Genomic DNA, 27,223 nt, shown 5'->3' with positions numbered 1-27,223 from the left:
AAAAGTCCATAAAAAGCAAATGGGTTGAAAAATGAAGATACCAACAAACCACTCTTGTTGGTTTAAGATGTGGCTTCATTTTATTTATTTCTTTCTATTTTTAACCACTCATTTTAATTTTGACCAAAAAAAAATATTTCAACAAATGCCTTAAAAAAGATCTCAATCATAATTAAGGTGCTCAGAAATGCACCAGATTTGAAAAAAGGACACCCCACCTTTTCTCTCTCTCTCTCTCTCTCCTCTTCCTCTCTCCTCTCTCCTCTCCCCTATCCCTTTCTCCTTTCTCTCAAGGTTCTCTCCACCTTTAAACTTCTCTCTTTCTTTCTCCCTAGATTTTGGTGAATCAGTTTGAGTTTTTTGTAATCTAGAGCACTGCAAAAAGTGAGAGGAAAGAGAGAGAAGAGGAGAGAGAATCGGAGTGAAAGCCAACCCAGTTTTGGTTTTTCACAATCTTGTGCCAATTTGAGGCCTTTTTTGTTTAGATCACTGTAAAGAGAAAAATGGGTATTGCCAATCAAGAGGCGGTAAAGCAGTTTCAGAAGTTAATGGAAGAAGGTGAGCTTTTTAAACCCACTTTAAAATCTGCATAATTTTCTCATTTGATCTAATATTTAGCTAATTTTTAATTATTTTTTTGCTCTGAATTTACAGTTGACGAGCCACTGAAGAATACATTTGAGGTTAGACCATTCCTTTTCTTTTAGTTTTGCTCGATCTGTTCCGTGTTTGGATACTGGGAAAAAAGATTGAACAAGAAAATGACTTTGGAGTTTTGAAATTTTGTTACTTTAATGATTTGCGGCGTTAGAGATCAAAACCCATTACGCAGTTTACCACAATTTAGTCGTTTTAGCTTACTGTTTAGGTCATATGTCAATATTTTGGATGTGATCCGAGTCTCCGATGCCATGCATTTTCGGAGTTTCTGTCTGTTTTTAGGCCGGGTGAATTCATTTGTTAAATCAGATGTTTACCGCGGAAGGTCATCTGCTATGGTGATCCTAATCACTGGTTACTAAGAGAATGCCGGCAGCATATTAATTATTACTTAATCGATCTGATCTTGCTCGTTTTTGGGTGGATGAAACTTCATATTCGCTTATAGTGAGAGGAAAGTATTGAGTTTCTATGGAATCTTCATATTGGGTTTTAATAAAGATGGAGTTTTTGTGCAAATATAGCGTCGGGTTTGTGCTCTGAATTGGTGAACCTATTCTGCGGGTGATGAACAATTTAATTGAACTGAACCTTACTGCATCTAATTGGGCATGATGTACTTGTTGCATTTTTTTGGACAATGCATAATGAAATGAAGCCCTTTGTTATGGAAGTATGGGGGGAGGAGGAAGGAGGGGGAGGGGATTACATTGTTCGAGAGAGAGAGAGGGGCAAAGGATCCTAACCAGAAAAAGAAAAAAAGGATGGAGAAAAAGAAAGCCAAAGGAAAATCAGAGAGATGGCATTGACCAAGCTAAACTTTTGTAAAGTTTTGATAAAATATAGCGTGGTTTTGAGGCTTATTCTTGTTTTGCTTCAAATTCATGAATTGAAGGGGATAATATTGTTCTTTTCTTTTATGATATATGGTTTGCATAAATGATATCTCAAATTCACTTGGCGCCTCTTGATCTACAGAATGTGCACCAGGGGTATCCAAATGAGACATTAATGCGTTTTCTTAAAGCTCGGGACATGAATGTGGGAAAAGCCCATAAAATGGTTAGATTCATTCAGTTTACTAAATAATAGTTATAATGTTTCAGGTTTCAAGATCTCAAGCTGTTCATCTTTTGCTTATAATGCTTTCCTAATAATGCTAAACTGTTCCAGTTGCTCGACTGTTTACAATGGAGGATAGAAAGCGAAATTGACAATATATTGGCGGTGAGTTTTCTCAATGAATAATTAGTAAATAAACATGATGTCTTGTGACCAGTCACTTGTAGTTCTCTTGAGATTCATGCATTTCAGGCTTAGTTATGGTGAGATTTGATACTTTAACCGTGGTGGAAAAGTGAATATACTTAATGTGGTGACAAAGCATTTAATTTGCTATGTACAGAAACCAATCATCCCAAATGATTTGTACAGAGCAGTGCGAGATTCGCAGCTTGTGGGATTGTCAGGTTACTCGAAAAAGGTATCCTGATTTTTTCTTCTTTCGGCTGCAAAACATGATTAGCTTTTGCTCCCTCAGGGTGCATTACTTTTAATTTCAAACTTAATTCTTATATCTCATTGTTGTATTGATTTCTTTTTCCAGGGTCTTCCTGTCATTGCTGTTGGTGTGGGGCAAAGCACATTTGACAAAGCTTCTGTAAGGATGATATAATTTGTCTGTTTAATTTTCTTCAACATAGATAACTTTGTATGTCTGGTTTTGATGTGTAATGATGGAAACCATTATCAAGAAATCATCTAAGTTACGCTGGGGCTTTAAGCTGTTATGTGGGTCGTATCTGTGCTTACACATTAGAATGTATGATGCGTCTGACCTGAGAGAAGGCATTAGAATATATTGGCATAATGTTCTATATTTTGGTGTTACCGAGACTTCCAATGCTAAGAAAATGAGTCATTAAGTATACCATGGAGTTTTGAGATATTGTAGCATTGGTCATGTATTGACATGCAGATACACAAATTTTCTAAAATAATGAGCTTTATGTGCCAATGTACTTTCTGTTAAAACGTAGTTTGGCACATGTTTGTATGCACTTATGTAATATTATTATTCTTGTAGTGATGCTTACTTGTTTGATTCGTTGTCATTGTAGGTAAATTACTATGTTCAGTCTCACATCCAAATGAATGAGTACAGAGATCGTGTTGTATTGGTGAGTACTTGAGAATGTTTAGTTTTATCTTTCTAATGGGGAATTCTTTTAGGAGCCTGATTTTTCCCCCTTTTTGTTGTAGCCTTCCGCAACAAAGAAGTATGGACAGTATATTGGAACGTGTGTGAAGGTTTTGGATATGACTGGTTTAAGGCTCTCAGCACTTAACCAGATAAAGGTATCTCTTGCTATAGCATGAGCCTCTATTCGTTTGCCTTTTGTTTTTCTTTGATTCTTTTTGTATGGACCCGTGAGATTGACACTTTGTATGATCTGTTGATGCAGCTTTTGACTGTTGTCTCTACAATTGATGACTTAAACTATCCAGAGAAGACGGATACATACTATATCGTCAATGTCCCATACATATTTTCTGCCTGTTGGAAGGTTTGTATCATAACAACTCACACTTTGAAATAATACGTCGGAAAAAGGGAAAAGGATTTGGTGGGTGTTACACGAGTCCTAATGTAAAGTCTTGACAGGTGGTAAAGCCTCTTTTACAAGAAAGAACAAGGAGGAAAATCCAGGTTCTTCAAGGTTCTGGGAAAGACGAATTACTGAAAGTAAGCATGTTCTTTGGTTCAACTTTTACCACTGACTTCCTATTCCGTTATTTCTACCTTCTTGCTGGCAACTTAATATCGTGTTATATTCTACCCTGTAAACTTTGCAAAGTGTTAAATATCTTGTTCTTTTCCAGCTGCATTTGTTCATCTATGTTTTGTTTGGTTTCCTTGATGATCACAACCTGACCTGAAAATGTTTATGCAGATCATGGACTACGCATCTCTCCCACATTTTTGTAGAAAAGAGGGATCCGGGTCCTCTCGGCATTCTGACAACGGACACACTAACAATTGTTTCTCCTTTGACCATCCATTCCATCAAGAGCTCTACAATTTCGTCAAGCAACAAGCGAGCTTGAGGGAGTCCATTGCACCACTCAAGCAGGGATCCTTCCATGTTAATTTTCCAGAGACGGACCCAGAACGTGCAGACATTGCAAAGACCATAGAATCCGAGTTCCAAAAGTTCGGAAATCAGAATCAAAACGGGCTCGCCAAGTCACTAAGTGGCTTAAGAGTCAATGGTGCTTCATAATTTTATAGCACTTACTTAGCCAACTAGATCCTACATGACAATGTAGCTAAACACTCTTCCTTTGCCATGAGGCAGGAATGATCCAAATTTAATTTTATGTATCAGTGTAATGCTTGCATCGGCTCGATGCAGATTTTTTAGTACGAACTAATACTAATAGGGTTGTATCGCGGTTTTTGTAGGACTTTGCAAAACCGATTAAAACCCGAGTTATAGTAAGATTTTATGATGGGTTATGTACTAGTGATCTAGTATTCTGTTTTGATTTTTCTCCGGTCCAACTTAAAGAAGCAGGTTTTATGAGGGTGTTTTTTTCGTACTTTTCAAAATCGATTACAAATCGTGAGTGAATATGCAGTAAAGAGTAATATTATAGGCCCCTTGGAACCGGTATATTCATTTTTCTAGGTCATCAATGGTCGAGTTGACCTACTCAAGTTGCACTCCTACGGATGCGTATGAAAATGGGAAAATGAACAAATAATGGTAATAGGGCTCGAGAACATAGCAAAAACAGAGTTTCCTTGGCTTAGAGTTCATTTGGATGTGCTTTTAAAATGACTGAAAGCGCTTTTGGTGAAAATATTTTTGAAAACAATCTTTAATAAAAATGGTAGTAAATCCTGTAAAAGCACTTAAAAGTGCTTTCTGGAATAAGCACATAACTGGTGCTTCTTGTAGAAAGCACTTCAAGTGGTTTTGGAACCCAAAAACAATTTCTCTAAAAGCGTTTTTAGTCATTTTAAATGCACATCCAAACAAGCCCTTAAACATCTCTGAAATATTCCACAAGGAGGTTTATGGTGCGACCAAAATGCACGAAAATAAGTTTCATGACGGTTTTTAATAAATTTGCAAAACAATGAAACACCGTGACTTATTGCTCGCAGTTTTTGTGGAAGATGCAATTCTCGAGTTTCCCCAAAATCTTTTACGTGCGTGGTTAGGGCAATGTTGAACACCTATTTTTTGGATCATTAACATATTTTTTGTTGAATTCTAACCTGGAAATTAGAAAAAATACAGCTTTGCTTCCTTTTGAGATTGATGAGCATCCAAAATACCATAGGGAAGATGTTGTCAATATACGGATTGGGTAACAAATTGTTGACATATATGCACAAATACAAATTTATATCCACAACAAAGATAATTCGAGTATCCCGCCCGCCCGCCAGAGTGTTCTTACACATGCACGAACGTATCCAAATCCTTTCCCCTTCTGTAAGCACAATACAGATCCTTCCGTAGGGGGCCTCACCGTTAGAACTAGAAGCGAAATCTAAAATTTCGAGGGAAAAAGGGGGTTGACAATAACCTGTAACATGATCAAACAATGCAGATTGGATCCACGGTTTCAGCTCAACTGTTTGTAGCACTTGTAAGCAACGCCAACTGACACAGCAGCACAAACAACAGCTACAGCTGCGTATGTATCTTCACGCTCCCAGCTCTGAAACCATGTTGGCATCGCACAAACCTTGCGTGTGGATGCCCCTTTGCCACTATTCATTCGTGAAAGTGGTTTCCTACTGCCTTTTTTCTTTTCGGCTGTTGCCTTCACTGCAATCTCATCATTCAGGTCGGGACTATTTCTGTTTTCCATTAGCGTAGCATTCTGACAGCAAGAGTTTCCGTTTTCCTGGCAACAGCCCCCAATCTCGACTTGCGATCCACAGACACTAGTATTCATCCCCCTTTCCTTTGGTTGTGTCAACTCTGTAGTGGTTTTTCCCACATCTGTCTCACCATTAAGCTGGAGCCTTCGTTCTTGAGATTCCTTCTGCTGTTCTTCTGATAAACCCATCTGACCCCTGAAACCACACCATAGATTCCCGTCAGTAATCACAGTTACGCAACACATGCACACGGTAGGAACAAAAAATCCTCAAACAAGAAGAGTGACCACTTCATAAAATAATCGGCTACTAATTTTGCAAAGGTTGAACCGACTATTTCCTCTATATTTTCAACCTCCTTTCTCTAATCAGAATAAAATTGCATAGGTGCAAAAGAGGCCCTTCCTCTAAGATCCAGTTTCATGGCTAAACATTGTTTCAATAATAGAGCAAGCATCGATATGCGAAAATTGCTTCAAAAGCAAGCCTATGGATTATGACAAAAAAGTTGAAGATTTAAACAGATTACCTCCATAGCCAGTCTACAATTTCTCCTTTCCCGACATGCTGTTCAAGCAATACATTTACATCTTCTGGAGCAACATATCCATACCTATCAGAAATAAAATGATCAGATATTGCTAACAATTAATCAAGCAATAGAATTGGAAAAGAGCGAAAAATATACCTAAGAGCAATGATAACAGAAAAGAGTACTAAAAGTTATATAAATTAACAGAAAAACAATTCCATTTACCAGTGGCCCGAGACTTCTCTGTTGCAATTTGATCCAAATATGATAACATTTCCAGCATATTTATGCCCCCCAATATGCGAACATGGGCTAACAGACACTTTACCCTGAAGACCATGCAATTCTATCTCTTCTCTAAATCTATTGATCAGGGGAGGTCCACAGACTCCACAACGGCGATCCCGGGACCCATGAGAACATACAAAAACATATGAACCCTTCAGAGTTTCAGGAGTTCCAGGCAGCCATTCACCATCCTTCACAAGAACTTCTTCAACAAATGTATCAACATCAAAATGGGTCAATCTCCTGCATTTTATCATTCAGTTTATGTCAGTATCAAATTTTAAGGGGAATCAAAGAATCGAAAGGAAATCCCAATGGAACTTGTAGCTTACCTGTATCGGATCATGTCAGGGAAAATTAATACATCGCCATTTGATGTTTCAGTTCCATCATGTCCTTCACATATTGTTAAGCGGGTCTAGAAGAGGAACGAGATGAAAGAGACAAAAAACAATTGTTAGCCTCAACTAAAAAGTATAACGTTAGAGAAAATAAGAAGTTAAAAAGGAATAAACTGGTAATGACATGGTATTTTAAGCAGCATAGAATATGCAGCTAATAGATCCAACTTCTATGAATGGTCAGTAAACACTGCATCCAAGCAAACAGGGCTCGGGTCCTCTCTGGAACTTTCACAGCGGAGACCAATTTGATCGTGGACGTTAGATGCATATCCTATGGCTAGTAATTAATTTATCTTTTTAATGATTTTCACATCAAAAAGTCTGTCTCTCTCTTTCTTCTCTCTTCTGAGTCTCCTCTCTCAATTTCACTAGATTTCAGTTTTCTTCTCTCTTTTTTCCATCAAAGAGCAGTAGGAACCATTTCAATTTCACATCAAACAGTCCGCCTCTCTCTCTTCTCTTTCAACACTGCACTGGCAAGTCCGCCATCTTCATGGCTTCCCTTTTAGCAGGCTGCTCCTCAAGCCTCCGAGTGCCGATCATCGCGAGACGGCCCAACCAAAGATCCTCAATCTGAACTATTTTTCTCCTCTTTCTCCCTCCCTTGGTTTAATGGGTTTCACGTCAAATACAAAATCTGACAAATTTCTTCTTTCTCCCTGCAATCTATTGCTTGGCTGTTTGGAAATTTTAATTTCTAGGTTGTAAGGGAGTTTGGAAAATACACAAAAAAGAAGAACATATTAAAAATGTTATTCTTGGTGTATGGGTGTTTTTGGTTAGGTGAATAAAAGAAGTCGGGTTTGGGATGGAGGACGGGGGTAAAGATTGCGTTTTGGGTGTTTAATTTGTTGGATTGATTGATTTTCTGCTTGAGACCAACAACAAAGATGGCTTTATTGAAATTCTGAGATGTGGGAGGCCAGGGGAAGGTGAAAGGTGAAATGCTGAGAAGCAAAATGGGACGGGAGAGAGATGTCATGTGAACGACTTCGCTCTACAGGAAATTTTGAACAAAAAATTGAAATTAATTTTTGGGAGAGTGAGAAATGGTGAAGAGAAGGTGAAGATTGAGAAAGAGAGAGAGGGTAAAGAAGAGGGTGAATAAAAGAGAGGGAGGCGTTTCGTAAAGAGAAGAAAAAAGTTTCAAACTAATCCTGGCCGTTTACTTATTGTTGAATGCTCGTGCTTGAAGGATCCCGAGGATCCCCAGGGAAGGGATCCGGAGAGGATCCTACCCAAGCAAACAAATCAATATCACATCATTCATTCATCTGGCCAGGTAATTTATCTGCTGGTGATTTTCATTTCATTCCATTCAGTATGAAACAAACGACGTAAAAAGACCTATAGCATAAACCTTGGTATACACCAGCTTCCTATATTGTGTTGTACGATGCCATGGGATTAATCAGTTCAACTTATTTCAAAATCCATATTTTTCACACTATTCCGCCTTCCCAAACTAAATCCTACACCCGCAAGTAAACACCGAATACCTCATCAATCAACGTCAAGTTTTGCCATATCCCACCTCCTTTAACAGTTCCCATTTTAGAATGATCCAAATTCTACACAACCGGATTCCGAATTACCCAAAAGAACAGCTAAAAGGCTAAAACAGAACCCACTGTACAACACCAAAATATGAAAGGTACCCCCTTCATGTTCAAGCTACACACTAAATCACATGCTTCCAAATCAACCTTAGATTATAAGCAAACCAAACAAGCAGCCAAGATCCATTTCCGCTCGCCACATTCACAAGCAACCGCATTCAACCCGAAAGCGGAAAACTACCAAACCATACAGCCTTAAAACACAAGCAATCCACTCCATTGATCAGAATTCATACCCAACCTACTAAATCACACACCTTGAAATCACTACTTAAACAACAAGCAATCCACAAAGTAACCAAAACCCATATCAACAAAACGAATTCGAATTCGAAAAAAAAACCGAAATAGCACCAAATATCGATCCAATTCATTCCTAAAAAGACTTAGATTTTCACCAAATTAAGCACCAATCACAAAGCAAAAAAAAACAAAAAAGTATACCTCTTTCTTCATATCCGCCCTCCTGGCCATGACGGCGGAGTAGAGCAACCTCGGCAGCCGATCAAACTCGGCAGCCTCGATCCTCGGCGGCCAAACCTGCGGGTTCTTGTAGCACAAAAACACATGCCTTTGGTAAAACTCCACCGTCCCGGCGAGTTGGCTCGTCCGGAACTCGGACCGGGAGAACCCCAACTCGGCGTCGCTGCAACTTCCGCTGGTGTCGGCGAGGAGACCCTCGTTCTGGAAGCTCCCGGAGGCGCTGCCGATGTGGGAATTGGGGTCGGAGAGGAAGCTTTCGAGCGCGTCGGAGATGACGATTGGGGAGGAGGACGTGGATGGGTTGGTGAATGCGAGTGAGTCGTCTCGGTCTCTGGCGCTCCCCATGGGTCTTGGAGTCTGAGTCCGAGTCTGAGTCGAGTCCGAGTCGAAACCGAGTTGAGCCCGAGTTGCCGTTGTTCCAGTGGACGGGAAGTGGAGACTGGGGGAGTGGGAGACTTCGGTCGGGCAATTATGACACGTGCATTAATTGCTTGTAGTGTCCGTCTTCTCTTTGAGGTACGTATATATACAGACTTCTGTGAGTTTAGAAGAGGCCACGCCTACTCAATTTGTACTTTAACAATAAAAACAATAATTTATAAGAAAACCTAAAGATTCAGATTTGAATAAATTTGTCTCATATGTTTACCTTTCCGGAATAAGAAAAATCATGAATGGGATCTCAGTGTTAAAATGTTCACGCTTTTTAGATAGAAATAGCGCGAATCGCAATTCAATTTTTTAACTGATACATTTCGTTGAATATTTAGTGGTCTTGTTGTCGTTAACCGAATCAAGTTGCACACATGTCAAAATATATTGACATATGTCGAAGTAATCTGATGTGTGTTATTGAGAATTTGTCAAGTGTTGTCGAAGCAACCTGGGAGAGACATTTCGTCAAAAAAACACTGGTGGGCACAAAAATGACATGTACCAAACATTCGAAGAATCATCTGAAGACCTTCACATATACATTTCTCAGATTCAGGTAGCCCTGAGACCACCTTGGTCTCAATGTGCATCCGCCACTGATCGCGACAACCATTATCGATAAGTAAAAATGCCAAACTAGAGGTGTAATGTGCGTAATTATATAGTTAACACAATAAATACATAAGAAGTCAAGAATCGAAATAATTTCAGTACTCGTGTGTTAATAAATCATAGTGACTCTAAAAACTGTAAAAGATAAGAGAGCATAACAAGATAGAAGTGCACTGTGTGTGATTATAAAGTGATAATAAATGCGGTTAAAGTTATGAATCGAAAATGCGTTATGTGTTAGTAAACCTTCGAGACGTCAAGAATCAGAATAATTTTAATACTCATTTCAGGTTAGTAAACATGTCCTTAACTATAAGTGTAATTTGTGTAATAGTACAATAAACGCAGGAAAATTTAAGAATCAGCGTGATTGTAGTATTTGCATTAATAAACGGGAAATTTGGAACAGTAATCATATTTTAGATCTTAAATAGAATTATAGCCACCATTTTAATTTTATGATAATTCTAACCAAAACTTGATGAAAAAGTATTAATATACCTTTAATATTAGGGTTTTTCATAACAAGAACAAAACCTCCTTAAACTCTCGCAACCTTTTGGTTTCTCTGCCTTTTCAAATTGTCCAAGAAACAATGGTATAGTTGGTCGATTGTAGCTTCCATTTCCTAAATCAACTTTTTGATATTTCATATCATGGTTTTAGTCAAAACTTTAATGATTTTCATGTTCCAATGCAAGGTGAATATATTATGAATCCTTTGACAAATCAACAACTTTAATGATTCAGTTTCTGATTAATTTTTATGTTTAGTTTACTGGGTTATCTTCAATTTTCACGTTCTCTGATTACATTTGAATATCTATATCTACTCTCTCTCTCTCTCTCTCTCTCTCTATATATATATATATATTGATAAAAAAAATTAAAAATAAATAAAAAATAAAAAAAGTGTAGGAAATGGAGGGGTTCGAGATTAGGGGTACTGGGTAGTATTCAAGAGGCTACCTCTTTTATGCTTCAAGATCTCAACTAATTGTTGTTTTTTCATGGTTAAGAACAATGGGGAATTTTTTGTCATTAAGGCTATATTAGTACTTTTACATTAAGTTTTAGTTAGAAATATCATAAAACTAAAATGATGGCTATACTTCTATATGGGATCTAAAATATGGTTACTTTTTCAAATTTCCCTTAATAAACCCATATGAAATCCATAATACATAATTACTGATTCCATGTAAGTAAACATCTCGTAATTAGAGGTAATGTTTGTTGTGTAGAAGCAATGGTTTTACAATGAACTTGGTATGTAATTTGTGCAACTTGTGAAAGAACCATGCATTGATGCAAGAGTGGATTAGAAGCTGAAACCAACAAGAATCCAATAAGAAAAGCAAAAGGCTAAAATACTAGACACTTCATTTCTACAGAAAATCTTCAACCGATCATCCAACAATTGTCTGTCCCAATATACAAAATCACACGGTACCTGGAGTTGCATCCAAATCTAACTAATCTCACACCCCTGTTTTTTCTATTTCTCCCCGAACTTCTTCACAAAATGCGGACACAACCAAACTTCTTCATAATCTCGACACAGGCGTGGCAAACGCAGACATCAAAGGGGTTTCTCACCAGGGAGATAAGAAGGGGAGCCGCCTTCGACCTGGTTCTTTTTTCTATTAAACATGCCGCTGAGAGTAGGCAAGAGTGTTTTCTTCGAAATTGATGTCTTATCTTTGTCCAACTTCTGGGCAACAACAGTTTTCGTCTCAGGGTTCTGCTTTTGAACCCTGTAATGGTGTGGGGATGATTCCACTGATGTCTCTGTTTCTGCCAATATCCGTGATGCAGCATCAGCGGCTTTCTTCTGCTCCCTTTCTCGCCACCTTCGGAGCTCTCCTTCCACTGCCTTTTTGGCGGCTTCAGCCATTTCTGCCCTCTTTTTGGCCTCCTCAGTTGCAGACTTCATATCCTCGATTTCCTTCTGGGTTGCCTCTATCCTCTTCAAGGCCTCATTTTCACTAGCCTTCACAGCTTCCACCTGAGCCATGGCAGCAGCCACCTTCATTTCTGCCAATGTATCAGACTCCTCAACCTTTCGGCTCAAAGACTCATACTCGTCCTTTGATATAGTGATCTTGGCACCAGACTCGGATGTTGATGCCCTAGCAGCGTTAGTTCTCTCAGATAGGACTCTAATCTGTTCAAGGGCCCTTTCTTCTGCGGCTTTAGCCTCTTCGGCTTCTACCAAAGCAAGTCTCAGCTTCTTTTCTGCTTCCCTTACTGCAATTTTGGTGGTTTCTGCTTCCTTTTTCAACTCCTCTGCTTTTATCTTCATCTCTTCTGCTTCTCGTCTTGCATTTTCTGTTTCCGACGATAGCTGGTTTAGTGTAGCTATCATTTCATTCGAAGCACCTCTTGCTTTAGATTCTTCTGCTAGGCAGGCTTCAAGCTCATACTTAGTTTTCCGCAGTTTAACATGTAAATTCCCAGCAAGCGATTCTGTTTCTGCTTCCTTCTCCTTCAGTTCAGCATGTTCTTTCCTCACATTCTCAAGTTCCACCTTGAGGGCTTCAACTAAGTTTCTGAGGCTGCTTTCTTCTTCGGCTACTTTATTCAGTGATTCCTTAGCATCATCGAGCTCCAAAGTGACAGTTCTGACAGAATCTAAATCCGAAGCCTTTGCATTCTCCATTTGCTTTTGCAATGCTCCAACTTCATTCAACGTTTCAGAAAGCTGTGCTTCAAGATTTCTGGAAAGTTCTGGATCAAATTCTTTTTTCAGAGAGAGCAATTTCTTTGCTGACTCTTCCAATGAAGCTTTATAGGACTGCCTCAAAACATCCTTCTCAGCAAATATATCTGCTTGCTCCTGCTGGGCTTCCATAGAGGCGAGCTTCACTTGCCCAATTGATTCTTGTACTGCTGAAATTTCCTTAGATAGCTCATTTACCTTCTCCGCGTTGGCTTTGGCTGCATCTTCAGCTTCGGCTGCCTGCTTGATGGCAGCAGCTTTCGATTCCAAAGATGCATCACAGTCCTGACGAATTTTCTGTAACTCTTGCTTTGCAGCATTAAGTTCAGTAATCACACTCAAATACTGTGTTCTTGCAGATTCCAAGTCTTCTTTCCAAGCACCATCAGTTCCCCCAAGGTTGCCAGAGTTTGCTTCTTCAAGTTGCTTTGCCTGACTTTTTGCAGCTTCGGTCGCCTTTATTGCAAATTCCTTACTTTCAGTGAGGGATTTCACCTTTTTTGACAAATCCTCGAGAATTGCCTTGGATTTTTCAAGCTCCACAAGTGCTTGGGCTTTAGTAGTTTCAGCATTCTTCAGTTGTTCCTTCAACTTGTTCAGTTCTTTCTGGGCCAGGTGAAGTTGTGTCTCATTGACTAGTATCCTCTGCATTGAAACAACAAAAATTATCGACATCACATCAAAATGCATTTGGATGGTAGAAGAGTATGCGTTAATGAAACATTATAATCTAAAAATGATTAAGAGTTTCAATTAATCTAGAGACTGAATGGAGGAAAAGAAAAAAATGCATGATTTATATACGGGCAACACTAAATCATTCACATCCATAGTTATGAATATACAACTTCCTTCAAAGAGTGGCTTCCAAACTAAATAACTTCTCATGATAGGTGGACATAGTATGAGTTATCGATATTCGGAAGGGTAACTTCCTCCAAGAGTATCCTATGTGAAGCTTTTCAAACAATATACATACAATGTCTATGTGCTTGCTAAACTCAAAGGTAAAGGAATTAGATATACCTCTGATGAATGAGCTTTTGCCTTCTTAATTGCAGGTTTCTCCCCAGAGAATGCACCTTCACCAAACATCGAAACGGCATCTTTAACAGATTGGAAAGGTGCCCTGGTGTCGATCTCTCCCACCTCCACTTTAGGACTAGGAGAACTTGTAGCACTATTTGCAACCATACTGCTCAACTATTTTGTTATACTTCGACTGCTTGCTGAAAATGATAAATATACTTTAAAAAAATTATACTAGAGGAAGGAGAAAGAAGGATAGCAGAAAGCTGACAACCCCACATCTCTCCACAGCTGATCATGAAACTCAACCAAATGCTCATTAGATTTCATACAAACAGTACATGTAAGAAATACAGCCTCATGAAACATAGTAATACAAGAAACGACCAACGACTGGAAACTACATTCACGCTACAAAAGTTCAAAGGAACCTTCAACCTAAGGCAGGATATTGTCAAGGGATGTCAACGTTTGATAGTAAATATACCGTGCAACATTGAAATTTTTAATTTTATCAATTTTGAGGCCCTTTCAAACCTCATGCAGCGAAGTAATGCTTCAGGAGACAACAGGAAAGTTGCAACATATCTGTTTAACACACGGCCTTCATCATGACAACCGTAAGAAATATGAGTCAATCCAACAAAAGCCTCTCCATAGGACATATTCACATGCAAGAAAGGGGAACGAAAGGATGAGAATCTCGTTCTTTCATACCCATTTAAACTGAGATTGCTCTTCTTCAGAATACACCCAGTTCCACCTAAAAGTCCCACCACTTCTCGTCACCTAATAATTAACAAATTCCTACAACATTAATCTCCTAAGGTTTCGAGAGCACATTCCCACCACCTAATGTTCTGTCAGATATAGAGGACTTGCAAAAAGTAAATGATGGCATAGCAAATTTAGCCAACGTTAAAAATCCACCAACGCGAAGTTATAAGATGGTCCACACTATGGCCAAAACACGAATTTAATTTCAGAAAAGGCCACAAATTTCACATGGACACACCAACTTTGTCGTTTCATTAACGGCATTGGATTGACACACGATTACAGGTAACTGAATGGGGCGATTTCAATTCAATTCTCACACCATGAATCAATTTTCATTAACCAGTTCCAATTTGAAATTTTACACCGGAAAGTTCAAGCTCCGTAATACAGTCTAAAAGGCCTCAGCAAAGATGTTTCGCCGCAAGTAGCTCAAAGATTCACAACTAAATTTATAAACATTCACACAATCATGAGACATCATTACATTACTTGAATTCCCCAAGAATATGGGCCCATGTAATCATCAACTCACACTTTTAACAACGAAACAGTCCTTACAAAATTCAAGTCTCGGAAATAAAATAAAAAACAAATTCAAAACAATTAAAAATTCCAACTTTTCTTTACAATTCTTCAGTAAAAGATCAAACCATCATGCCATCAGACAAATTTGGAAAAAAAAGGAACAAAATTTAAGCTCCAAAATATGTGACAGTTACTTACCCAGAAGCCCTAATCAAAGCCCCAAAAATCTACGCAGCACAAAACCTAGAAATCACCAGAGTCTGAAACCATCGCGCTACTGGATCATCCACACACCGGCGAACTCCGACCACCTTCCCCGATCTTCATCTCCTTCCGAAGCCAAAACCCTTTTAAATTCTCGACCCGAGAACCAAAACCCACCAAGAAATCTCAGGCTTGCGCGAGAATTCTCGAGAATATTCAAACTTTCTCGGCAAAGGTGGTGTTTTCCTGGAAAATAAAAACAGAGAAAAAAGGGGAAAAAGAACCAATCTTTGGGTTAGAAATAGAATCGGCTTTTGTTTTCTTGGACGATAAAAGCGGATAGAGAGAGAGTCTATAGTGTTTTAGAGAGAGAAAGTAGAGAGAGAGGTTTGAGAATTCGAAAGCTGGTTGGAGACAAATATTATATCAGCAGGTTAGTCTGCGAAAGAGAGAGAGAGAGAGAGAGAGAGAGAGAGAGAGAAGTATCCCGTGGGATATCTCTTGTCCTTGACTGTCTTTTTAGTTTTTTAATGCAGAAATCAATTGTACTTGTAAGACGGTTTTACCCTTGTGTTTTTGAAAGAAATGGTCAGCTCGTTGAATGTACAATGCTCTGAAGCAACCAGTCAGCAAGTGTAGGGGCAAGTGAGGGTGAAGACGTGGCACCGTCCATAGGAGAAGGAGATGGGTTTGGTTGGATTGAGAATGGAATAGCTTTGCCTTTTAGTTTTTTGTTTGTTTGTTTCTCTCTCTATCTCTAAACTTTATCTGCTAAAATGTCACACCAATGCGTCATATGACAAATGTATTTATAATTTAATGCTCTCTCATGTCATGTTTCTATTTTTTCCATGTGATGATGTGTGTTTGGGGGGTGGGGTGGTGTGTGTTTGGATAATGGTTATGTTTGCTTACCTAAAAATGGACAATCAACATGCAAGTTGATCATCCAAAGTTCAATCATCTAATGAATATTTTCCAAGTATAAATGATTCATCTAAGAAATGATCCATCATAATTTTTGAATTAGAATTCCATCCAAATAGTGACAATGAACTCTGCCTCAAATCACCATCACGAACACGAATCTTAAACATACATTAAGAGGAATCAAATAAAAACAAAAATTAGACATACATTAAGAGGAATCAAATAAAAACAAAAATCCAAAAATTAAGGACTAATCTTACATGATCTCAAATCACCTTTGATTGGTGGTGATTTGGAGCCATATTGTGCCCAGATTCGATTGAAAATTCATGGAAAAAGTTGGAGTAAATTGCGAATAGAGAAATTCGCCATAGACTAATTGAGTCGCGAGAAAGAGAAAAGAAAGAGAATTTGATATTTCAATTTCCTAAAATGTATAATTGCCACGAAAAAGAAATGAGATGTCCCCATTTCCAATAAAGCAGGGACAAAATCATCAAAACATTGTTAGTGAACAGTTTTTTGAGCTGACTTTTAGTATATGTCTAATTTGTTTTCTCTGATTTTCTATTTACTTCTTGGTGGGGAAACACATACATAGATCAAATTATAACTGCGTCAATAAAAAACGTGTAGAGTATAACTTGTAGCTCAAATAATTGACAACATTTATTTTCGCACTTAAAGTTAGTCGTTTCTGTACTCAAGGTTATCCGTTATCCAAACCGATTATGTCCAATGCATTGGAGGTGGCCTATCTAACTCATGGGACATGAACTACGTCAAGCCATCGGCTTAGTCCATGCTCCACATTTAGTTTGGTACTCTTGAAACCCAATTAAAGTGACAATGCAGAACAAGCTTGAAGCTAAGCTCCATGTTATCTCAAATAAAAGGCATGATCTCCTCACCTAGAAGTCTGTCTTTGGCCGACGCCTCCACACTTTTGCATGATCTCCTTACCGGGAAAGTTGAGTCCATTTTCGTGTATGCTAGTATATTATCAACATCTCTTCACAATACCATAAAGTAGGTCTAAGTAAAAGACGAAATGGTAATCTTCATAGTGCAGCCATAAATGTGCACTACAAGATGAAGATTAGAACTTCATTGCATAAGGCAGAGTACACTGCGTTTGTTAAACTAGGAAAATAGAGATTTGAACTTTAGTGTAGATGAATGAACACATTGCGTTAGTTAATTTGGACAAACCGAAAGTCTACAAGAACCCCCAATATTATATTTTTCCCAAAATATCAAAGACAAATATAAGAAAGAAAGCTTCTAGCAAATGCAAAAAGCAAACCCTTCACCCAAAAAAAAACCTCATTCCACCAAATCTCCATTCTCTTTGAAAAACTACTTTTCATCCCCAATTTTATTTTTTTTAATTTTTTATCATCTACTTTTTATCCCTAAATGTTGGATTTGAGAGGGTCTTGAAATAGAGAAATTGGACCTTTCCCTCCTGCTTTTTTGTTGGTGTGAGAAAGAAATTTGGACTCAAAGTGGCAAAGTCCATATCTTCTATCCATGCCCAACTCCAAATTTGGAATTCAACCAAAGTTCAATCACCTAATAAATATTTTCCAAGCATAAATGGTTTGGAATTCATCCATATAGTAACAATTTGTTTTCTCTTTTTTTTTGTTTAATTTTTAATGAGAAAACCAGATATATAGATCAAATTATAATTACGTCAATAGAAAAAAATGTAACTTAAATATTTAAAAGCATTTATTCAGCACTAAAAGTCACTCGTTTCGCACACGAGGATCATTCGCTTCCGCACTCGAGGTCCTCCGACCCATTATGGCCAATACATTGGAGGTGGTCTATCTAACGCATTGGAGAGCTGAGAAATTTAGAGAAGCCCAAGTCCAACTTCTTGCCCAACCCCAACTAGACAGTTCTTTCTCACACAAGATTGACACGTGGCCCAAAACTCATGCTTGTTGACACATCATCACATCCATGCATGGCTCGTGACACTAGGCGACAAAAACTCAGGCCCTTGGCATGTACCAAACTATTATTCCTATCAACCCAAAAGAAAGAAAACCCTAAAATCCTAATACATTTCAAAAAAAGAAACTTTAACAAAAAGCTTCATATACTATTTATTTTAACAAAAAATCACATTTTTACACTAAAAAATCAATCTTGGTATTATTCATTTTACCTTTAATTTTATCTTTATAGTTAAAATTCAAAAATTTTAAACTTTTTTCATTAGTTTTCTTCTCCAAAAAAAAAAAGGGCAACCACCAAAGAAGCAAACCATCCGCAAAACCAAGGCACAGAACGAGCAAAGAAGCCAGAGACAGCAGAAGAGAGTGAGAGAAGGATCAACACAAAGCCTGCAACTGAATATTTACAATCCCACCATGGATATGGTGTTTCATCTGGCCAAAGAGACCATTTAGTCGACTGTAATGCTGATGACGGGTCGTGTGATGTAGCAGATCACACATATCGTGGTATGAAGCAACAAGCAGACCACTTCAGATGTACCGAGTGAACCGAGTGAGGGAGAAAGAGGAACGATGTTTGGACCGCCACAGACATCATAATTTGATACGTATGTTTGAAGAGAACGTGGGTGTATGTATGTCTTTCCCCAACTATGGAGGATAGAAACAGTTTGGGTTTGTTATTGCTTTATTATGTTCTTATGGTTGAGCAAGTAAAATACATACATTCTTGTTCATCAATTACTTTTATATAAACTTGAAATAAGTAACACGAACACAACTCGATTAACATTCAAATTTAAACAACAAACAATAATTAAAATTTGAAATTTAGTTATAAAATTATGTGAGTATAACATATTTATCTGTGATATAAATTTATAAGGACATAATATTAGTGCACTATAACTTCATATTCAGAAAAGGAAAGAAGTTATAAGGCAAAATGGATTCCACTTTCAACTCCTCACCCAGTCATAGGTCAGGTTTGCACACGCTAGTTTTTAGCTAGGGTTAGGGTGGTTCCTACTATCAATAGATATGGAGAAAATCTTCCATTCCGGATGGGGTTTGTGCGTCACGGGTGTGGTCTCAACGTCAGAGGGATGGAGTATGTGGTGGTGGTGAGTTAGAGGGATGGAGTATGTGGGTTTTATTGTGTTTGCATACGGCCGCACGGGCACGTGGTCCGAATGACGGACACCAGAATTTCTCATAGATATGGGAATGCATAGAACAAAAAGTCGTCTGCTCGAGTTTCCAAAGTTGGTTCGATCCCTAACTCGACTAGCGTGTCTTCATTAGTTTTTAATATATGAAGTTGATGCCGTGTATACAAACAGAAAGCTGTGCGCCATAACTTTTAAGATTGGTGTACGTGGTCCTTGATTCCACACTATCACTATGCACGTAGTGCGATTTCGCATAAAAGCGATGACTTCTATGTTGTTTCTTGTGACCTTTTCGGCCTTTGTAATTGTAGGATGTGACTTATTAAGTTCACAGACAATGGGGCTCGACTTAATTAGATTTAATTGGTTCTGTCCATACTTGAATCATTTGTGGCCAAGAGTGTAATTTACATTGACGGTTTATTTATTATTTCATGATTTATAATCAGAATCCAAATGAGGAGTTAGATCGATTTCTTGTATTGATGAATGATAGAGGAATCAAAATAAAGGTGGAATGAACCTACACCAAATAAGAATTCAAACTCCTCATGAGGAATTAGAGTCTATGGGAAACAGTGATGATGGTGAGTGGAGGTGGTGGCATCACCACTCAGATGTTACAGCGACAGTAATGATGGTGATGATGATAAGTGGTGTAGTAGTGGTGGTGATGATGGTGGGTGGCAGTGACGGACGATGCTGATAGTAGGTAGAAACAATGATGAGACGATGAGTAATTTCAAAAAGAACGATCCTTAATTACTAACTCATTGAACCTCGTTTTATTGCTATCGAGTACCTTACTCTTGTAGCATTTCAAATATCCAACAAAAGCCAAAGACAATATTTGAGAATTTTCAGTTACTAACTACTGAACCATTACACAGTTTTAAAGTTGTTGCTACTGTATATTAGACTCATGGTGGAATTAATAGTTATTTCTTATCAGAGAAACAAGTCTTTTTATATTGCACAGTTAGAAGAGTGTCCTCCACAAATTGGGGCAAAAACCACGAGCTAGTGATCCGGTGGTAAATGACAGATTGCGAGACTTCCTTCAAACTAAAAACTGGAGGTCTTGGGTTCGAAATCCGCTGCTGGTGTGGAAGCCATACTTGTGGCCGGAGGAAAGCTGAAATGCCTCTGTGAGTCTTCCCAGCCCCGAGAAGGGGTGGATATATAATCGTGACTTGCCACCAGTTGTCTTTCTTTAAAAAAAAAAAACAAATTGGGGCAAAAATACACCAATCTTTTTTAATACAACAATAGTGACATTGAGATTAGACTTTTTCTTGAAAAAAAAAACAAACAAAAGATGGACCAGCTGGTGATTTTGCAATGACAATCCACACTAAGATTAGACTAAACCACCATTTTTATCGAATTTATTATGTATAATGATCGAACTTAAAATTTTTCACTCATAAAGAAAAATATTTATATTCAATCAAGTATTTTGCACCCCGAAACTAAAAGTCCTACTCTACCCCTTCTCGCACCATTAGACAATCTCCCTACAAATAGAGGTAGGGGTGGGTTATGTACAATTACTGTGCCAAAACCCCCGTACCAATTGCCTTACCAAATTTTTAGTTTGGTAAAATTACCACCATGCCAAACTTTCGATATATAAAGTTTCGATATGCCAAACAGTTTGGTAGGGATGATAATGGTAATTGTCACTTTGTTTTGGGCAACTTTTTTGGGCCAAAATATGATTTTTTTTCTTTCACCAACCCAATTCAAGGGCAAGACCTTTTTTGTACCTTTACCTCATATATTGTAGCCTCAATTCATCTACCATTCATCATTTTCAACTCAGACACATAATAAGTCAAATAATGCATCAAGATTCATGATGGAAATTAAGGTATCGTTTGGTATGCAGACGGGACGGGACGGAACGGAATGAGACGGGACGGGACAGGACAGGACGGAACGGAACGGAGCGGGAGCAAAGATGCCCTCGGATGGAAACAAGGAGGAAGAAGATGGAGACGGAGAGGTTATAATTTTGTGTTCCACGGATGTGGAACGAGTCGTTCCAGGGGGGTGAGGTGGAACGAAAATTCACCCAAAACTCGTCCCATGGAACAGCTCGTTCCACCCGTTTTAGGCGCACCAAACGTGGGACGGAACGCCTTGTCCCACTCTGTTCCGTCCCGTCCCACGTACCAAACGGTACAATTTAAATAGAAGTTACAAACCAAATCAAGTAGAAGTTAAGTTTACAATCCAATAGAAGTTAAAATTTCAAACCAAATGAAAATTGGAAGTGGATCTATACTTCAAAAAATAAAAATTCATTAATCAATTCTTTAAGCTTGAGTTGTAAAAGCATTTGAAGGAGGCATTGCATTTTGGTTCGGTACAATACCATGCAATTATTGATTGACACAAAATCGGTGTGGTACGGTTGACAAAAAAAGTCCACCCCTAAATAGAGGTGTCAAACCGGACGACCCGACCATTTAAAGTTGGTCCACGTACATTTTGACCATGCTTGGGCTGTCACACATAATAAATGAATGGTGTTTTGGCCGACACACTTAATAAAATACTAAGCCTAATCCAGTCCATAAGATATGGGTCGTGCCGGGCTGGCCCTGCGTGGTCACTAAACGGGTTGACTTCGTTAACAAATTTTAGTTATTTTAAAGTTAAAAAAAAAAACTTATTTGAATATGTTATTAAGCTTAATATCAAGTCTCACTAACTTTCTTTTGTCAGATAGTCTTACTAACCTTATAATGTATGTATGTAATTAAAAAAATAAAAAATAAGCTAGATTATACGTAATAGGTTAGGACTGTGGGCCGTGCTAGTCCCATGACAAGTCTAATTGGCCGCAGCACGACCAGTTGGCCATTAGGCCTAAAATCTTAGACCTGCCCCACCTTACTTTTTATAAATCGTGTCATGTAGTATCTTATTAAATGAACTTGGACCACACCATCCCTTATTTAAATAGACTTGACACGTCTATCTACATCTAAGTAACAAGTGATTTTTTTAAAACGAAAATTAATAAAAAAAAGTTTGAAAATTTTGAATTTTAATGATAAGGACAAAATAAAAGGTAAAGTGAATAGTATCAGGATTGATTTTTTAGTGTAAAAATATGATTTTTCGTTAAAGTAAACAGTACTGTGGATTTTTCGTTAAAACTCCCTTCTTCAAATTCACGACGGTGAACTTCAATTTGAGCCAATCAAGGGCAAGATATTTTTTGAATAAAGAACAAATGAAAAAGAAACGGTTGAATTTTGAATTTTGACCATGATAACGACTCCGAGGGATGAGAAGGCAGAAGACAAAACCAAAAATTGATTTTCTAAGTGCTTGATTACAATCGTTTTGTTGCTTAAAGACTGTTTGGTACGTCAGCATTATTTTACTTTAAATATATATATATATATATATATATATTATACATATATGTATAAACAAATGAACCAACTCTCTTCATCCAACCAGAGAGAGTGAAGAAACAGAGAGATGGGCAAGCAGGAGAGTGGTGGAGAAGGAGAAGAGAGTAGTCTTCCGTTGTTTGAGAGCACAAGTGCAAGGTTTAGGGGTATATATAGAGTATTTGCGTCAACAATATTGGTGGGTATATGTTTGATATGGGTGTATAGAGTAACAAACATCCCACAACCAGGAGAGGCAGGAAGATGGGCTTGGATTGGCATGCTCATAGCTGAGTTCTGGTTTAGCCTGTACTGGATTATAACTCAGTCTGTCCGATGGGACGTTACCTATCGTCGACCTTTCAAGGACAGGCTTTCTCACAGGTTTGCTACCCCTCCATCTTAAGTTCATACAGTTAATAGTATACAGTTGGTTTAAGAACAGATAAATAATCTTCGCACACATCTTTCTCTTTTTGCGCACTTTTGCTTAGTTCGGTCAATCACCTGGTTTTTCTTTGATTTATATGATTCAAATGTTATAAATAAATGGGTCCTTAACGAAATATGGTGTGTTTTAGTGAAAAAAGTAAAATGTGATTTTTCGTAAAAAATGAACATTAATGAAAGATTTTGTTAAAACTTCCTCAAGAAAGGATAGTGATTTCTAGGCTCATGTTTTCTCCTGCTGCAACTGCAGTTCTCTTGTTTCTCTACCTTTGATTCTCCTTTGAATAATTAAATCAAATAAAAAATAAAAACGTAAAACATATGAGAGTGCAGTTATGAATTTCTAACCAATAAAGATTATATTTCTTTGAATATTTTGCAGATATGAGGACAAGTTACCAGGTGTTGACATTTTTATATGCACTGCAGACCCCAAAATGGAGCCACCAACTTTGGTGGTCAACACTTTGTTATCAGTCCTGGCCTACAATTATCCAACTGAGAAATTGAATGTTTATGTTTCTGATGATGGCGGTTCGGAGTTCACTTTCTACGCGCTCTTAGAGGCCGCCAGTTTTGCTAAGTACTGGACTCCCTTCTGTAAAAAATTCAACATTGAGCCAAGGTCTCCACAGGCCTACTTTGCCCTGCACTCTGATGTGCATGACGTAAAGTATGGTCAGGAATGGTTGGAAATCAAGGTAAAAAAATGCCGAGTGGAGCTATAGGGTTCGTTGGGTGACAATTTCGTTTTCAGTTTTCTTTGTTTTAGATAGGACATCCATGTAACGTACTGACTGACTCACACTTATATGTTTTCAAAGAAACTTTACGAAGATATGAAGAATCGGATTGAATCTGCTGTTGAAACAGGCAAGATTCCAGAAGAAACAAAGATGCAACACAAAGGGTTCTCAGAATGGAACCTCAAAGTATCAAAGAATGATCATCAACCAATTGTGCAAGTATGCAATTCTTTGAATGAACTGATCTTTGCCCATTACTTTTTGTCACTCTTTTTTGTTTGATTGCTCTGTCCCTTTCGTTTCTTTTGAAGATTATAACTGATGGAAGAGACACGAACGCCATGGATAATGATGGATGCCGGTTGGCAACAATGGTGTATGTGTCACGAGAAAAAAGACCCCAACAGCCTCACCACTTCAAAGCAGGAGCTGTGAATGCACTGGTTAGCTTTAGCTTCCTTACATCCAAGTTCCAACTACATTGCTCCTACTAATTTTAATTTGTATCTGCGCATAACTTGTGTATATTTTACCCTCATATGTTCTCAGTTGACTTGTACTGATGAGAATTTCGCTGCATGAGAAATTGTGCACAACCATGAATTTCATGGAGATTTAGATCCTAGCTCAGGAATCAGGATGAACATTACCAATGAGACCCTATCGATTACGACTACACGGAAGAAATCAATTGTAGACACTAATAATGGATCTTCTCGTTTTAGGCAAATTTGTGTTTGATTAAAAATCATTAGCTCTTCCAATATTAATTTTACTAAAGTTTTGTGTTATGCAAAATGCAAAAGGTTATTTTTTGTTGTTGTGCAGCTGAGAGTGTCATCAGAAATAAGCAAGGCACCCTTCATCCTCCTCCTGGATTGTGACATGTACGCAAACAACGCAGACTCAATACGAGAGGCATTATGCTTTTTCTTGGACGGCAAGTATGGCCACGAGATTGCTTTCGTGCAACATCCCCAAAACTACAGCAATCTCACCAAGGACGATATCTATGGAAGTGGATGTTTTGTAATTAATGCGGTGAGAGACACAGATTGTGGTTGTAGCTTTGCACTTTTAAATTATTAGTAAAGAAAGGTACATGGTTTTTGCTGGACTAACATGTTCTGGTTTGGGTTGTCATGCATAAAGGTTGAGCTTGCTGGGTTGGGTGGATATGGCGCGGCCTTGTTTTGTGGCACCGGATGTTTCCATCGAAGAGAATGTCTTTTCGGAAAGAAATATACCAAGGATTATAGGGGACAACGGAATACAGAGAGCCAAAATACTATTGACAGAAGTATCCAAGAGTTGGAGGAATCTGCAAAAGCTGTTGTCACTTGTAGCTATGAAAAGGGTACTAAATGGGGCAAAGAGGTCTCTGTCTCTCTCTCTCCCTCTTTCTCTTCGTACTCATTCCCTATTTCCAAATACTAGACCCGAATATCACGATGAAATATATGTTGTTTTTAATGCAGATGGGACTGATATATGGATGCCCGGTTGAAGATATAGTTTCTGGCTTGGCGATCCAATGTAGGGGGTGGAAGTCAATCTATTACAATCCAGAGAGAAAAGGGTTTCTAGGTATTTCTCCAAATACTTTGGATTTAGCACTTATTCAGCAAAAAAGGTGGTGTGAGGGCTTGTTTCAGATATTTTTCTCCAAGTATTGCCCTTTCATATATGGGCATGGAAAGATAATGTTGGGTGCCCAAATGGGATATTGTCTCTACCTTTTGTGGGCACCACTTTCCTTCCCAACTATGTGTTATGTGACTGTTCCTCCACTTTGCTTGCTCCATGGCATCCCCTTATTCCCAAAGGTACCTCAATTTCACTCTTCTTGATATTAGAGGGATGGATTTCCTTTATGAGCTAGTTATTTATACAGAAAAATGATTTCCGCACAACTCTTTCCTCCTGCACAGCGTTGATTTTTGTCCCTGGTTTCTACTTTAATTTATTCAATCGAAAGACCATAAATAAATAGAAATTGCATGGGAGAAAAGGAGTGAGCGAAATACCACTTCCCTTTGTATGTTTTCTTTTATCAACAATTTTGTTGAGTATAAAATTTGAACTCAGTACCTCCTCCTACAAAGTGGAGACCGAGTGCTAGAAGACCAAATGGTCATTGGCAAGCTATTCATATGAAGGTCATTTAAATTAACTGATTGCTTCTAATTGATGTTTTTAGGTGTCAAGTCCATGGTTCCTAGCATTTGCTTATGTTTTTGTGGCCAAGAATGTTTACAGCATAATTGAGGCCCTCCAATGTGGTAGTTCACTCAAAGCATGGTGGAACTTACAAAGAATGTGGCTGATCCGAAGAATTACTTCCTACTTTTTTGCCTTCTTCGATACCATAAAGAGGCAATTGGGGCTATCCGAAACAGATTTTGCCCTCACTGATAAGGTGATGACAGAGGATGTGACAAAGAGGTATGAGCAGGAGGTCATGGAATTTGGAAGTCCAAGCATTATGTATACCGTCTTGGCAACATCAGCGTTGCTAAACTTATTAAGCTTAGTATGGGGAACAAGTAGGGTTGCCATGGATATAGATTCCGAAGCTTCTGAGCAGTTGATCAGTCAAGTTTTTCTTTGTGGCATATTGGTCATGATCAACTTACCGGTGTACCAGGCGCTCTTCTTCCGCAGCGATAAGGGTCATGTACCATCATCTGTCATCTTCAAGTCTGTTTTGTTGCTTACACTGGCATGCCTGATGCCTATTTACTAGGAAAGCTAGCTAGCTGAAACATTAATGAACAGTCATTGTTTATGAACTAGTATTCTTCCTGAAACACCACATATTATAATTAGAAAGTCTATCACCAGGAGGCAGTACTGCCACTGATGAGGTCGCATCGTACATGGTGTACTAGATATCCAGTAGAAAATAAGAATGCGGAATTAGACAAGCGTCCAATGTAGGAACATGCACATTAACATTTTGAGTGCAAAGATACATATCATGATGTGAATAAAATTTCCGCAATAAAAGAAAAATCGCAAGGCGATTAGCTACCCCGTTACAATAAGAAAAGAGTTTAGAGTCCAATTGGTAACAGGTGATATGAAATGGAGAAAGCTAGGGCCAAAGTTGCTGTTCAAACGACGTCTAAATTAGTTAGTTTAGGTCATATTGTTACTCAAGTCCAATGAGTGGTCATCTTTACAACACACAACTCTATCCCTTCTTCCCGGCTGTTATCATTTTCTCCCATCTCTAGGCCTTCAAACTCCAGCTGATGTATTAGCGCTTTACTTTATAAAAACGGGGCACTTTAGATGAATGCTTCACTTGCTGTTCTTCTGCTAACAGCTTCTCATACTT

General features: G+C 38.3%; 4 protein-coding genes across 4 annotated transcripts; 2 read left to right on the top strand and 2 right to left on the bottom strand.

Annotated features, from left to right (window-relative positions):
- Positions 1 to 214: 214 nt before the first annotated feature.
- On the top strand, positions 215 to 4,244 carry LOC137715152 (phosphatidylinositol/phosphatidylcholine transfer protein SFH1-like). Its single transcript, XM_068454385.1, has 11 exons — positions 215 to 558; positions 655 to 683; positions 1,639 to 1,722; positions 1,834 to 1,887; positions 2,066 to 2,143; positions 2,267 to 2,320; positions 2,781 to 2,840; positions 2,923 to 3,018; positions 3,126 to 3,227; positions 3,326 to 3,406; positions 3,615 to 4,244. The coding sequence occupies exons 1-11, from the start codon at positions 504 to 506 to the stop codon at positions 3,942 to 3,944; spliced, it is 1,023 nt and encodes a 340-aa protein (XP_068310486.1). The 5' UTR covers positions 215 to 503; the 3' UTR covers positions 3,945 to 4,244.
- Positions 4,245 to 4,948: 704 nt separating this feature from the next.
- Positions 4,949 to 9,554, bottom strand: LOC137715478 (uncharacterized). Its single transcript, XM_068454819.1, has 5 exons — positions 8,851 to 9,554; positions 6,716 to 6,801; positions 6,321 to 6,626; positions 6,093 to 6,176; positions 4,949 to 5,758 (listed from the first exon to the last, which is right to left on the bottom strand). Exons 1-5 carry the CDS (start codon positions 9,232 to 9,234, stop codon positions 5,302 to 5,304), a joined length of 1,317 nt encoding a protein of 438 aa, XP_068310920.1. The 5' UTR covers positions 9,235 to 9,554; the 3' UTR covers positions 4,949 to 5,301.
- Positions 9,555 to 11,226: 1,672 nt separating this feature from the next.
- LOC137715088 (WEB family protein At5g55860) lies at positions 11,227 to 15,653 on the bottom strand. Its single transcript, XM_068454309.1, has 3 exons — positions 15,191 to 15,653; positions 13,685 to 13,887; positions 11,227 to 13,303 (listed from the first exon to the last, which is right to left on the bottom strand). The coding sequence occupies exons 2-3, from the start codon at positions 13,850 to 13,852 to the stop codon at positions 11,519 to 11,521; spliced, it is 1,953 nt and encodes a 650-aa protein (XP_068310410.1). The 5' UTR covers positions 13,853 to 13,887; positions 15,191 to 15,653; the 3' UTR covers positions 11,227 to 11,518.
- Positions 15,654 to 22,716: 7,063 nt separating this feature from the next.
- On the top strand, positions 22,717 to 26,913 carry LOC137715760 (cellulose synthase-like protein E6). Its single transcript, XM_068455105.1, has 8 exons — positions 22,717 to 23,068; positions 23,517 to 23,835; positions 23,959 to 24,099; positions 24,192 to 24,323; positions 24,709 to 24,921; positions 25,033 to 25,257; positions 25,359 to 25,706; positions 26,081 to 26,913. The coding sequence occupies exons 1-8, from the start codon at positions 22,773 to 22,775 to the stop codon at positions 26,624 to 26,626; spliced, it is 2,220 nt and encodes a 739-aa protein (XP_068311206.1). The 5' UTR covers positions 22,717 to 22,772; the 3' UTR covers positions 26,627 to 26,913.
- The last annotated feature ends 310 nt before the right edge of the window (positions 26,914 to 27,223 follow it).

The sequence above is a fragment of the Pyrus communis genome, chromosome 14 (assembly GCF_963583255.1).
Source record: "Pyrus communis chromosome 14, drPyrComm1.1, whole genome shotgun sequence".
Lineage (NCBI taxonomy): Eukaryota > Viridiplantae > Streptophyta > Magnoliopsida > Rosales > Rosaceae > Pyrus > Pyrus communis.
Note: the sequence above shows the minus strand (reverse complement) of the source record. Positions and strands in the feature narration are given on the sequence as shown.

Bases quoted from the DNA above. Each gene is read 5' to 3' on its own strand.
- LOC137715088 (XM_068454309.1), bottom strand. From the start codon at position 13,852: ATGGTTGCAAATAGTGCTACAAGTTCTCCTAGTCCTAAAGTGGAGGTG. The intron at 13,304-13,684 runs GTATATCTAATT...GTTTCAATGCAG, and splicing joins CAAAAGCTCATTCATCAGAG to AGGATACTAGTCAATGAGAC.
- LOC137715152 (XM_068454385.1), top strand. From the start codon at position 504: ATGGGTATTGCCAATCAAGAGGCGGTAAAGCAGTTTCAGAAGTTAATG. The intron at 684-1,638 runs GTTAGACCATTC...CTTGATCTACAG, and splicing joins CACTGAAGAATACATTTGAG to AATGTGCACCAGGGGTATCC. The intron at 1,888-2,065 runs GTGAGTTTTCTC...TGCTATGTACAG, and splicing joins AAATTGACAATATATTGGCG to AAACCAATCATCCCAAATGA.
- LOC137715478 (XM_068454819.1), bottom strand. From the start codon at position 9,234: ATGGGGAGCGCCAGAGACCGAGACGACTCACTCGCATTCACCAACCCA. The intron at 6,177-6,320 runs GTAAATGGAATT...TATTTCTGATAG, and splicing joins AGAGAAGTCTCGGGCCACTG to GTATGGATATGTTGCTCCAG. The intron at 5,759-6,092 runs GTAATCTGTTTA...GTGTGGTTTCAG, and splicing joins ATTGTAGACTGGCTATGGAG to GGGTCAGATGGGTTTATCAG.
- LOC137715760 (XM_068455105.1), top strand. From the start codon at position 22,773: ATGGGCAAGCAGGAGAGTGGTGGAGAAGGAGAAGAGAGTAGTCTTCCG. The intron at 24,922-25,032 runs GTGAGAGACACA...TCATGCATAAAG, and splicing joins GATGTTTTGTAATTAATGCG to GTTGAGCTTGCTGGGTTGGG. The intron at 25,258-25,358 runs GTCTCTGTCTCT...TTTTTAATGCAG, and splicing joins GTACTAAATGGGGCAAAGAG to ATGGGACTGATATATGGATG.